The sequence below is a fragment of the Nerophis ophidion genome, linkage group LG17 (assembly GCF_033978795.1).
Source record: "Nerophis ophidion isolate RoL-2023_Sa linkage group LG17, RoL_Noph_v1.0, whole genome shotgun sequence".
Taxonomy (NCBI): domain Eukaryota; kingdom Metazoa; phylum Chordata; class Actinopteri; order Syngnathiformes; family Syngnathidae; genus Nerophis; species Nerophis ophidion.
This window is the reverse complement of record NC_084627.1, coordinates 43,444,801-43,457,668: the sequence shown is the minus strand read 5'-3', so window position 1 is coordinate 43,457,668 and position 12,868 is coordinate 43,444,801. Positions and strand designations below refer to the sequence as shown.

The 12,868-nt window shown below is 43.5% G+C and overlaps 1 protein-coding gene across 2 annotated transcripts in view; it reads right to left on the bottom strand.

Moving 5' to 3' along the window:
- Positions 1 to 12,868, bottom strand: part of cntfr (ciliary neurotrophic factor receptor) — a 723,314-nt gene that overhangs the window by 582,335 nt on the left and 128,111 nt on the right. For both annotated transcript variants that reach the window (XM_061877005.1, XM_061877006.1), the window contains one exon: positions 454 to 495. In XM_061877005.1, the coding sequence (XP_061732989.1) occupies positions 454 to 495 (42 nt within the window). The remainder of the gene's footprint in view (positions 1 to 453; positions 496 to 12,868) is intronic.

Here is a 12,868-nt window from a genome sequence, read left to right as displayed (position 1 = left end):
TATAAAACGATGATGGATGTTTTTTGAGCATTTTGTTGGCGGAATGGAGCGAATCACCTTACATGCATTGTTAGCTGACTCCTGCTAGCACTTATTTATGAGTTAGAATGCAGAGAACAGAATTGAAAAAATGTGTTTTTGTCTCAGATTAGGATGGTGAATAATAGACAAAATTCCCCAAAAAATAGTGCAGTTCCCCTTTAAAATATCAGCTGATGAGGTCACACACACACACACACACACACACACACACATATATATATATATATATATATATATACAGACATGTTCAGAGTATTTCTGTCACTAATGGCTTCAATCTTTTTCAAAGAGCCATCGGAGTCCCTGGGGAAATGTGTTGGAATCCTTTGACAACAATGTAGAGATTTAGGAATGGAACCAGCTCTCGTATTCTCTGAGCTCATTCAGACGAAAATAAAGGCATGAAATTACCTTTGGAGAAGGTGAACCGTCGGCAGAATGCTCCTCTTCACCCTGTCAAGAACAACCCACAGTCAGTCACAAAGCAACAATTGGATCAGAAAGTCCAAATCAGCAAATGGAGATATATTAATAATGATTGAATAGATTGATTTAGACACTCACAGAAAAGTGAACTCATCTCTAATTCACTCACACGCTGATGTTGGTAAGCTACATGTGTGGCCACAGCTGCCCTTGGGTGGACTGAATGAAGCGTGGCTGCCAACAGACATCCATTCACATTCATGCACCAACATGGGAGAAAAGTGGGTGAAGTGTCTTGCTCAAGGACACAAAGCACGTGACTAGGATGGTGGAAGCTGGAGTCGAACCAAGAACCCTCAAGTTGCTACGCCCACCAAAAAAACTATCCACAATTGGATTCTGAGTCTTGGGGTGATGGCTTGATTCAGAATTGATTCTCGATTTCAACACAATTTTACATTCGAATTGATTTATTTCAGTGTATTATTTGGTATAAATGTTTTTGACAAAAAAAGAATACCTATGCATTGATTAAAAAAACAAAACCTTGAATCAATTCAGAAAAAAGGAGTACCGTATTTTTCGGACTATAAGGCGCACTTAAAATCCATTCATTTTCTCAAAACTTGACAGTGCGCCTTATAACCCGGTGCGGAATAATTTTGGTTGTGCTTACCGACCTCAAAGCTATTTTATTTTGTACATGGTGAAATGATAAGAGTTACCAGTAGATGGCAGTCACACATAATACATACATGTAGACTGCAATATGACTCAAGTAAACAACACCAACATTTTATATGTTCCATTGAAAATATAGAAAATTACGCACAGCGCTTAAAAATCGTTCAAAATGTTTTAGTAGGACTTTGGAAAGCTCTGAAGCCACACCGCTTGATGGATTGCCGGCGCATTAAACATATGAGTATATTATGCAGTATATTATCTGGTATAAATGTTTTTGATTAAAAAAATACCAATGCATAGATTTAAAAAGAAAAAATCGATTTTATAAAAATATGAATCAATTTAGAATAAGAGCACCGTATTTATCGGACTATAAGGCGCACTTAAAATCCGTAGCTCGGTTGGTAGAGTGGCCGTGCCAGCAACTTGAGGGTTGCAGGTTCGATTCCCGCTTCCGCCATCCTAGTCACTGCCGTTGTGTCCTTGGGCAAGACACTTTACCCACCTGCTCCCAGTGCCACCCACACTGGTTTAAATGTAACTTAGATATTGGGTTTCACTATGTAAAGCGCTTTGAGTCACTAGAGAAAAGCGCTACATAAATACAATTCACTTCATTTTCTCAAAACTCGACAGTGCGCCTTTTACCCGATGCGGAATAATTTTGGTTGTGCCTACCGACCTCAAAGCTATTTTATTTTGTACATGGTGAAATGATAAGAGTTACCAGTAGATGGCAGTCACACATAATACATACGTGTAGACTGCAATATGACTCAAGTAAACAACACCAACATTTTATATGTTCCATTGAAAATATAAAAAATTACGCACAGCGCTTAAAAATCGTTCAAAATGTTTTAGTAGGACTTTGGAAAGCTCTGAAGCCACACCGCTTGATGGATTGCCGGCGCATTAAACATATGAGTATATTATGCAGTATATTATCTGGTATAAATGTTTTTGATTAAAAAAATACCAATGCATAGATTTAAAAAGAAAAAATCGATTTTATAAAAATATGAATCAATTTAGAATAAGAGCACCGTATTTATCGGACTATAAGGCGCACTTAAAATCCATAGCTCGGTTGGTAGAGTGGCCGTGCCAGCAACTTGAGGGTTGCAGGTTCGATTCCCGCTTCCGCCATCCTAGTCACTGCCGTTGTGTCCTTGGGCAAGGCACTTTACCCACCTGCTCCCAGTGCCACCCACACTGGTTTAAATGTAACTTAGATATTGGGTTTCACTATGTAAAGCGCTTTGAGTCACTAGAGAAAAGCGCTACATAAATACAATTCACTTCATTTTCTCAAAACTCGACAGTGCGCCTTTTACCCGATGCGGAATAATTTTGGTTGTGCCTACCGACCTCAAAGCTATTTTATTTTGTACATGGTGAAATGATAAGAGTTACCAGTAGATGGCAGTCACACATAACACATACGTGTAGACTGCAATATGACTCAAGTAAACAACACCAACATTTTATATGTTCCATTGAAAATATAAAAAATTACGCACAGCGCTTAAAAATCGTTCAAAATGTTTTAGTAGGACTTTGGAAAGCTATAAAGCCACACCACTTTATGGATTGCCGGGGCATTAAACATTTGAGTATTATCATGGTGTGTGTATAAGGTAATACATATTATCTAGCGTTTTGTTTTTCTATATTATGCAAAAGCAACTTTTTTTACCTTCTGGTACCTGCTGATGTGTATTTGGGATCTGCATAGGTCCTGAAAATATGTGAGCATCCGCCTTTGAAGTCTGTGGAGACACCGTGGTCGATAAGCTTCTTCTTTTTCTCTATCTTCTTGTTAAAGTAGTGTAAAGTTCTTACTTATATCTCTGTCAGTAAACTCGCCATGAAAGCATTAAAACTTACCGGTGTAGTGAGTTTACATTATTCACCCAAGGAACTTTTACAGTAGTTACCAGAGAGTTCCGGTGGGACGTTTTTTTCACGGGAGACATTCCGGGCCTTGTTGTTATACTAGTGAGCCATGGATGAGGATATGCTGCTCCATTATTGATTGAAATAAAGTCTGAATGTCATTAAAACAGTTAGCGCCATCTTTTGACACTCCTTCCACTCCCATCCTTGCACGCTACACCGCTACAACAAAGATGACGGGGGGAAGATGCTGTCGAAGTGGAGGCACGTAAATAAGACCCGCCTACAAAACGGCGCAACCTGAAGCAACTTGAAGATGATGTGTAACACATCATCTATGCAAGATTTTGAGCAAAATAGCACCATTACATGTTATGTAGACCACAAGGAAGTCTTTTACATTTAGAAAAAAATAAATAATATGACCCCTCTAATGCGCCTTATAATCCTGTGCGCCTTTTGTATGCAAATAGACCTGGATATGAAGCGCTTGGGTGGCATCGTGGTGATGTTTGCGTTCTCTCGTGGGTGCAGCGGAGATGGAACACAGCTTGAAGTGAAGTAAATTATATTTATATAGCGCTTTTCTCTAGTGACTCAAAGCGCTTTACATAGTGAAACCCAATATCTAAGTTACATTTAAACCAGTGTGGGTGGCACTGGAAGGTAGGATGATGATTTATTTAACACACTATAAAACAGACTAGGAACCAAAACACTTGCACAAAGGCACTAACAAACAAAACTAACTGAACTAGCATGGGAACTAGACAAAAAAAAAACTGAACTAGCAAAGGAGCTAGACACAACTAAGGACGCTAGCAAGTGAGCTAGGAAAATAAACATGCAAAATAGCATGGAAGCTAATCAAATACAAAAGAGAGTTACCACAATGCGGGAATGTGACGTCACCTGTAAAACAAACTAGAGTCCGAGGACAAAAGGTAAACAAAGGCGGTCTTAATCAGGAGGCAGGTGTACGTCGAAAAACAAGGCAGGTGAGACAAATGCGTTGCTATGACAACAGAAACAAAACAGGAAGTGCCATCGGAGAATAAGGACGTCAAATAACAAAACGAGATACCAAAAGAACAGAAACCAGAATATGCCATGATCCAAGTCCTGGATCATGACAGGATAGACCCGCTATCGTCCAGAAAATATGGTATATAAGAATATTTTTCATAAACATCGCTAGGGGTTATCCTCGCTAATCTGTGTACTCTAGCTCCATTTATTATGTGCCGCCTTGCCTCCAACAAGCTGTCATTAAAATATTTCTTCAATAAACTAAAGTTGGCATAACTTGGACACTAAAAGGCTGAAACGCCTAAAGGGGTGATAAAAAATGGATGAATTGGACTTAAACCCTTCAGAGATATCATTGGCCCCCAAGCTAAGTTTCTTCCCTGTCCAAGGTTATCCCATCACCTGTCAATATTTAGTCATTATCATCTCGTCCATCACTGACTTTATTCTCCGAAGCGGCCCGGAACTTGGAAACATCCACCCCAGGCTGGTATTATATCAGGTTATCTTTCTGCATCCATTCTTTTTCTTTTTGTAAAAAAAAATCTGGCTTCCATTCTCCCCACCTGCCCAAGCGTCTCCGGCCAGTGACAGGTGAGCCTATTACACGCTTTCCACGCCGCCTGCTAGCACGCCGGCCTCGCTTCACGCTAACTTAGCACGCCGTGCACATCGAGCCAAATTGGGCCTGCCATAAAAACGGCCGTGGCGCCAGCCTGATGAAGCAATCTGGTGTCGGATATAAAATAAATAAAAATGCAATAACTCTATTAAGGCAGAAAAGGTTTAACGAGGACAGGTACGAGCACTGAATGAATGAGTTTAAGGAGGGGGAAAAAAAAAATCATCCGTCCATCCATTTTCTTCCGTGTCGCGGGGGAGGCAGCCTAAGCAGAGAAGCCCAGCTCTTCCCTCTCCCCTGCCACTTGGTCCAGCTCTTCCCGGGGGATCCCGAGGCATTCCCAGGCCAGCCAGGAGACATAGTCTTCCCAACGGGTCCTGGATCTTCCCCTTAGCCTCCTGCCGGTCGGACGTGCCCGAAACACCTCCTTAGGAAGGCGTTTGGTTGGCATCCTGAGCAGATGCCCGAACCACCTCATCTGGCTCCTCTCCATGTGGAGGAGCAGCGGATTTACTTTGAGCTCCTCCCGGATGGCAGAGCTTCTCACCCTGTTTCCGGCGGAGGAAACTCATAAGCTTAGGTGAGGATGGGAACGTAGATCGACCGATAAATTGAGAGCTTTCCCTTCCGGCTCAGTTCTTTCTTCACCACAACGGATCGATACAGCATCCGCATTACTGAAGACGCCGCACCGATCTCACCATCCACTCTTCCCTAACTCGTGAACAAGACTCTGAGGTACTTGAACTCCTCCACTTGGGGAAATACTGTATCTCCTCCCCAATTTGGAGATGGCACTCCACCTTTTACCGGGCGAGAACCATGGACTCCGTTTTGGAGGTGTTGATTCTCATCCCAGTCGCTTCACACTCGGCTGCGAACTGATCCAGTGAGAGGTGAAGATCCTGGCCAGATGAAGCCATCAGGACCATATCATCTACAAAAAGCAGAGACCTAATCCTGCAGCCACCAAACCAGTCCTTGACTGCGCCTAGAAATTCTGTCCATAAAAGTTATGAACAGAATCGGAAAAATAAAAAAAATCCTAAATGCTGTCGATCAGTTACTGTGAGGATAGCGTTGCCTTCGACTATACCATCTCTGACCTTGCTGTCCAGTAAGAAGGCACTTGGCTCATCTGTTGTGTTACCAGTCAGTCCAGTAAGAGGGCACTTGGCTCATTTATTGTGTTACCAGTCAGTCCAGTAAGAAGGCACTTGGCTCATTTATTGTGTTACTAGTCAGTCAACAGGCAATGAAGGACCGAGGAGCTATTTATTATCTTCTAAATACACAGTGGAACCTCAACTCATAAAAAAACTTCAAAGGTCAATAAATCTGGAGCTCCACTGAAATGTTCGGGAAATACACGCTGTTAAACTCCGGAGAAACCAGCGTCCTGTAAAGTGGACACTTGCTTTTTGTCAGAGTTAGACTTCTCGGGAAGTAATAGCACGTTTCCCGCAGAATGTAGAAACAAAAGTCCACTGCAAAGAAAACATCCTAGAAATTTTCTAAATTATTGGTATCGGGACAACCCTAGTTGGCACATTTCCCCTTACAGTATATCGATAGTATTGATACCCACAGTGGTATCACTGTATGATCGCTACCAGAGTGATTTGAGCAATTTTGTTAATGTTTACAAATTCAGGAAATAATTCCATGGACGCTCGAGAACTTAAGGGGAAAAAAACTAAGGATTTAAATAAATAGTAATGAGAGTCGAGTAGTAGATTGTTAAGTTATTGTGTACTATTTTAGAAGCATTTAAGTCCCATCTTAAAACTCATTTGTATACTCGAGCCTTAGATCCACCATGGACTGGATACTCACCATTTTGTTAGATGCACTATGGACTGGACTCTCACAATAAGATGTTGGATCCACTATGGACTGGACTTTCACTATTATGTTAGATCCACTATGGACTGGACTCTCACTTTTATGTTAGATCCACTATGGACTGGACTCTCACTTTTATGTTGGATCCACTATGGACTGGACTCTCACTATTATGTTAGATCCACTATGGACTGGACTCTCACGCTATTATGTTAGCTCCACTATGAAGTGGACTCTCACTATTATGTTAGACCCACTATGGACTGGACTCTCACACTATTATGTTAGATCCACTATGGACTGGACTCACTATGGACTGGACTTTCACTATTATGTTAGATCCACTATGGACTGGACTCTCACACTATTATGTTAGATCCACTATGGACTGGACTCTCACAGTATTATGTTAGAGCCACTATGGACTTGACTCTCACTATTATGTTGGATCCACCATGGACTGGACTCTCACTATTATGTTAGATCCACTATGGACTGGACTCTCACTATTAGGTTAGATCCACAATGGACTGGACTCCCACACTATTACGCTGGATTCACTACGGACTGGACTGTCACTATTATGTTAGATCCAGTATGGACTGGACTCTCACACTATTATGTTAGATCCACTATGGACTGGACTCTCACACTATTATTTAGATCCACTACGGACTAGACTCTGACTATTATGTTAGATGCACTATGGACTGGACTCTCACAATATTATGTTAGATCCACTATGGACTGGACTTTCACTATTATGTTAGATCCACTATGGACTGGACTCTCACACTATTATGTTAGATCCACTAAGGACTGGACTCTCACTATTATGTTGGATCCATTATGGACTGGACTTTCACAATATTATGCTTGACCCACTCGACGTCCATTTCACCGGTCTCCTCTCCTGCAATCCTCTCCAAAGTTTCTCATTGTCATCCCACTGGGTTGAGTTTTTCCTTGCCCTGATGTGGGATCTGAACCGAGGGCTATATAAATAAACATTGATTGATTGATTGACTTAGTTTACATCAAACTGCGTTGTGATGTTTATGATGATAATTGTGACTAAAACTAACAGTTAATAAGAAAGAAAAGGAGAGGAAGTATAATTTTCCACAAAAATTATACTATTGATGAAAGCGGACTTATTTAAAAAAACAACAACAACCTGTACCTGGCTGCAGGCACAGCAGGAATTATGAAGAAAGATCTGCAGGTAACTTGCAGACCTTCCCATGTAAGGTTTTTGAAAAAAAAAAAAAAATTCTCCAGCCCTGCTTGACATGTTTGCCTGCTCACATGCAGACATATTCATATTCCTCCCCTTGTTTACTCTTCTTCCGTTCAGCACTTCTGGAATCCTCCGATGACAGGACATGAAGAGGTCACCAAAACTGAGAGTACAACAAAACGTGTGCCAACAAAGAACAACCGAATCAGCAATATCAAATCCCTCAGGCCTCGGTGCTATTTTTTTTTTGTGTTTTTTTTTGACATAATTATTTGGACAGGCTGAAATATTTCATAAAGAATGCTTGATTAGGCAAATAAGAAAACCTCCCCCTGGGGCTCAATGCTGGGGCCGGCATCCACTAAACTATCAGTACGTGTCACGGCACCATATGGTCCCGTCCTTGATTTCTTAAAGAACCGGCGTCTACTAATTGATAGGTAAGAGTGCTATGTAAATAGCTAAGAGCCCATACTGTTAGCTCATCATCCAATGCAAACTCTTAAGGTGTCAAAGACTGAAGATCACAGACGTGCCTACAGTTACGCTAGCTGGCATCTGTTGCACTGTCCATCTGTGTCTCGGCACCAATGTGATCCACCTGGTCCAGTCTGGGATCGAACCGGCATCTACTAATTTAAAGACTAGAGCAGGGGTGTCAAACTCAAATACAGAGTGGGCCAAAAATTCTAAACTGAACAAAACTGAGGGCCAAAGTTGAACAACTTAACCTTTTAATAGGGACCCAAACAAGTTTTGCGTTGAATATTGAACCAGCAAGGCTTATATAACTTTATAGTGACATGCAAAATCGAGTTCTGTTGGTAGCGGGGGTGTATATTGTAGCATCCCGGAAGAGTTAATGCTACAAGGGATTCTGGGTACATGTTCTGTTGTGTTTATGTTGTGTTACGGTGCGGACGTTCCCCCGAAATGTGTTTGCCATTCTTGTTTGGTGTGGGTTCACAGTGTGGTGTAACAGTGTTAAAGTTGTTTCTACGGCCACCCTCAGTGTGACCTGTATGGCTGTTGACCAAGTATGCCTAGCATTCACTTGTGTGTGTGTGTAGAATCCGCATTTATTACGTGACTGGGCCGGCACGCTGTTTGTAGGGAGGAAAAGCGGACGTGACGACAGGTTGTAGAGGATGCTAAAAGCAGTACCTTTAAGGCACGCCCCCAATATTGTTGTCCTGGGGGAAATTCGGGAGAATGGTTGCCCCGGGAGATTTTTTTTTTTTTTGGGGGGGGGGGGGGGGGGGGGAGTGGGGCACTGAAATTCGGGATTCTCCTGGAAAAATCGGGAGGGTTGGCAAGTATGAGAATTAGCGTTGAATGCAGTGATACAGCGGCACTGCCACTGAATAATACCGGTGGGCCAGCTCTAATGTTGATTTATGATTGCCTCAAGGGCCAAATGACATTACCTGTCTCAAGGTGTCAAGGAGACGTTTACAGACCACTATCTGACACCCGCCACATAGGGAATTCAAACGCTACTTTACCTCTATAGACTGGTGTTATAATTTATTCTTCATAACCTTCAATACGGTTCACCATGTCTCCATCTTACAGAGTGATATCAATCAACTTATATAGCCCTAAATCACTAGTGTCTCAAAGGGCTGCACAAACCACAACACAAACCACTACGACATCCTCGGTAGGCCCACATAAGGGCAAGGAAAACTCACACCCAGTGGGACGTCGGTGACAATGATGACTATGAGAACCTTGGAGAGGAGGAAAGCAATGAATGTCGAGTGGGTCTAACATGATACTGTGAAAGTTCAATCCATAGTGGATCCAACACAGCCGCGAGAGTCCAGTCCAAAGCGGATCCAACACAGCAGCGAGAGTCCCGTCCACAGCGGAGCCAGCAGGAAACCATCCCAAGCGGAGGCGGATCAGCAGTGCGGAGATGTCCCAAGCCGATACACAGGCGAGCGGTCCATCCTGGGTCCCGACTCTGGACAGCCAGTACGTCATCCATGGCCATCAGACCGGACCCCCTCCACAAGGGAGAGTGGGACATAGGATAAAAAGAAAAGAAACGGCAGATCAACTGGTCTAAAAAGGTAGTCTATTTAAAGGCTAGAGCAGGGGTAGGGAACCTATGGCTCGCTAGCCAGATTTGGCTCTTTCGATGACTGCATCTGGCTCTCGGATAAATCTGAGCTGACACTGCTTAACACAATAAGTAATGACTACTTCCACTTGTAATTAAAGTTGTAAAATTAACGTTGAAAATATGAAACATGCTCATGCGTTTGAATCCATCCATCTTTTTTCTACCCCACTAGTTCAAGAAGTTGCATTAAGTGAAAGAAGTGATTTATTTATTATTAGTTAGTTTAGGGCTTGCCCTCCTGGGGGTTCTTCAGACCACCAAGCACCGACATGAGAGCCTGTTTCAGGGTTACTATATTTTCTTATTTTTCAATAAGTCTCTCAATTGCTTTCCAGCAATTATCTTTTTATCTTTCTTTCTCGCTCGTACTCTGGCTCCAGCTCCAACCCTGTCTCTCCTCCTGGCTGCTGCTTATAACAGAGCGACAGGTGATTAGATAACAAGGCCCTGGTGGATCTTCTACGCAGCAGTCGCTGATTTCGAGGCCGGTCCTGGCACACCCCGCTTCGCTGCAGACCCACAGGCCACGCTCCCTCCACATTTAGCTTCAGAATAATAATGTTATTTCAAAGAATAAGAGACCTATTATACTCTAGAAATGGTGGTCTTACTTAAAAATGCACACGTTTAGTTGTGTTCAGTGTTAAAAAAAACATTATATAGCTCTTACGGAAATACTTTTTACAATATTTGGATTCTTGGCTCTCTCAGCCAAAAAGATTCCCGACCCCTGGGCTAGAGTATACAAATGAGTTTTAAGGTGAGACTTAAATGCTTCTACTGAGGTGGCATCTCGAACTGTTACCGGGAGGGCATTCGAGAGTACTGGACCCCGAATTAAAAACGCTCTATAGCCCGCAGACTTCTTTTGGGCTTTGGGAATCACTAATAAGCCGGAGTCCTTTGAACGCAGATTTCTTGCCCGGGACATGACGGCAAGATATCCTCACTAGGATTGTATCGCCATGTCGGATCAGAGCCAAAGGAGGCGTGAAGCCGACAAGATTGTGGAGAATTTTTTTTATCGTTGTTGTTTAAAGTCTGTCACCTCATAATCTGTGATTTACAAAAAAAAAAGGGATAAGCTCAAAATGTGCGGTTTTCACTCTTTTACACACATATAATGTCTGACAGAAGTGAAGTGAATTGAAGTGAATTATATTTATATAGCGCTTTTTCTCTAGTGACTCAAAGCGCTTTACATAGTGAAACCCAATATCTAATTTTTACATTTAAACCAGTGTGGGTGGCACTGGGAGCAGGTGGGTAAAGTATCTTGCCCAAGGACACAACGGCAGTGACTAGGATGGCGGAAGTGGGAATCGAACCTGCAACCCTCAAGTTGCTGGCACGGCCGCTCAACCAACCGAGCAATCCCGCCCCACAAGTGTGACATAACATATCACAAAAAGGTGCTCTCCACATGCCTGGTATTAGGCAGACGATGACGTGTGACCTCTGGAGCAACTATAAAAGCAAGACAGGAAAGTAAAATTGGGAGCCGGGCGTTGGTACGCCAATAAATCATTGCGCCTTCGCGAAAACTTCACAAAATGAATGTGAATCCAGCCCGCAGTCCCCCCTTTCTTCTGCTCTGATTCCCATCCGGTTCTGCTTAAGCCAGGGCTATTATTAGCAAGTGGATCAAGTTGAGAGGAAGAAACAATACGAGTGTATGGATGAGGACACGGAGGACGGAACAAAAAGTACAAGTTTAGGGGGGGTGGGTGTCCTGTTTTTTTGCACCAGGAAGGCATCATTGTTAGGGACCGGCCTTCCAAGTATGGCGGATAAATACATGTACTTGTATGAAAAATGAATACATGAAAAACTCACCATAATGGCCTTTTTCCTTTGCAAAAAATATTTCCATAGACTTTTGTTTTCTTTTCATTTTTGATAGTCCATCCATCCATCCATCCATCTTCTTCCGCTTATCCGAGGTCGGGTCGCGGGGGCAACAGCCTAAGCAGGGAAACCCAGACTTCCCTCTCCCCAGCCACTTCGTCTAGCTCTTCTAGCTCTAGATCTCGAGGCGTTCCCAGGCCAGCACGGAGACATAGTCTTCCCAACATGTCCTGGGTCTCCTACCGGTTGGACACCTCCCTAGGGAGGCGTTCGGGTGGCATCCTGACCAGATGCCCGAACCACCTCATCTGGCTCCTCTCCATGTGGAGGAGCAGCGGCTTTACTTTGAGTTCCTCCCGGATGGCAGAGCTTCTCACCCTATCTCTAAGGGAGAGACCCGCCACCCGGCGGAGGAAACTCATTTCGGCCGCTTGTACCCGTGATCTTATCCTTTCGGTCATGACCCAAAGCTCATGACCATAGGTGAGGATGGGAACGTAGATCGACCGGTAAATTGAGAGCTTTGCCTTCCGGCTCAGCTCCTTCTTCACCACAACGGATCGGTACAACGTCCGCATTACTGAAAACGCCGCACCGATCCGCCTGTCGATCTCAGGATCCACTCTTCCCTCACTCGTGAACAAGACTCCTAGGTACTTGAACTCCTCCACTTGGGGGCAGGGTCTCCTCCCCAACCCGGAGATGGCATTCCACCCTTTTCCGGGCGAGAACCATGGACTCGGACTTGGAGGTGCTGATTCTCATTCCGGTCGCTTCACACTCGGCTGCGAACCGATCCAGTGAGAGCTGAAGATCCTGGTCAGATGAAGCCATCAGGACCACATCATCTGCAAAAGGCAGAGACCTAATCCTGCGGTCACCAAACCAGACCTTGACTGCGCCTAGAAATTCTGTCCGTAATAGTTATGAACAGAATCGGTGACAAAGGACAGCCTTGGCGGAGTCCAACCCTCACTGGAAATGTGTTCGACTTACTGCCGGCAATGCGGACCAAGCTTTGGCACTGATCGTACAGGGAGCGGACCGCCACAATAAGAGAGTCCAATTTTTGATAGTAGTAGGCTTTTTTTTTGGCTTT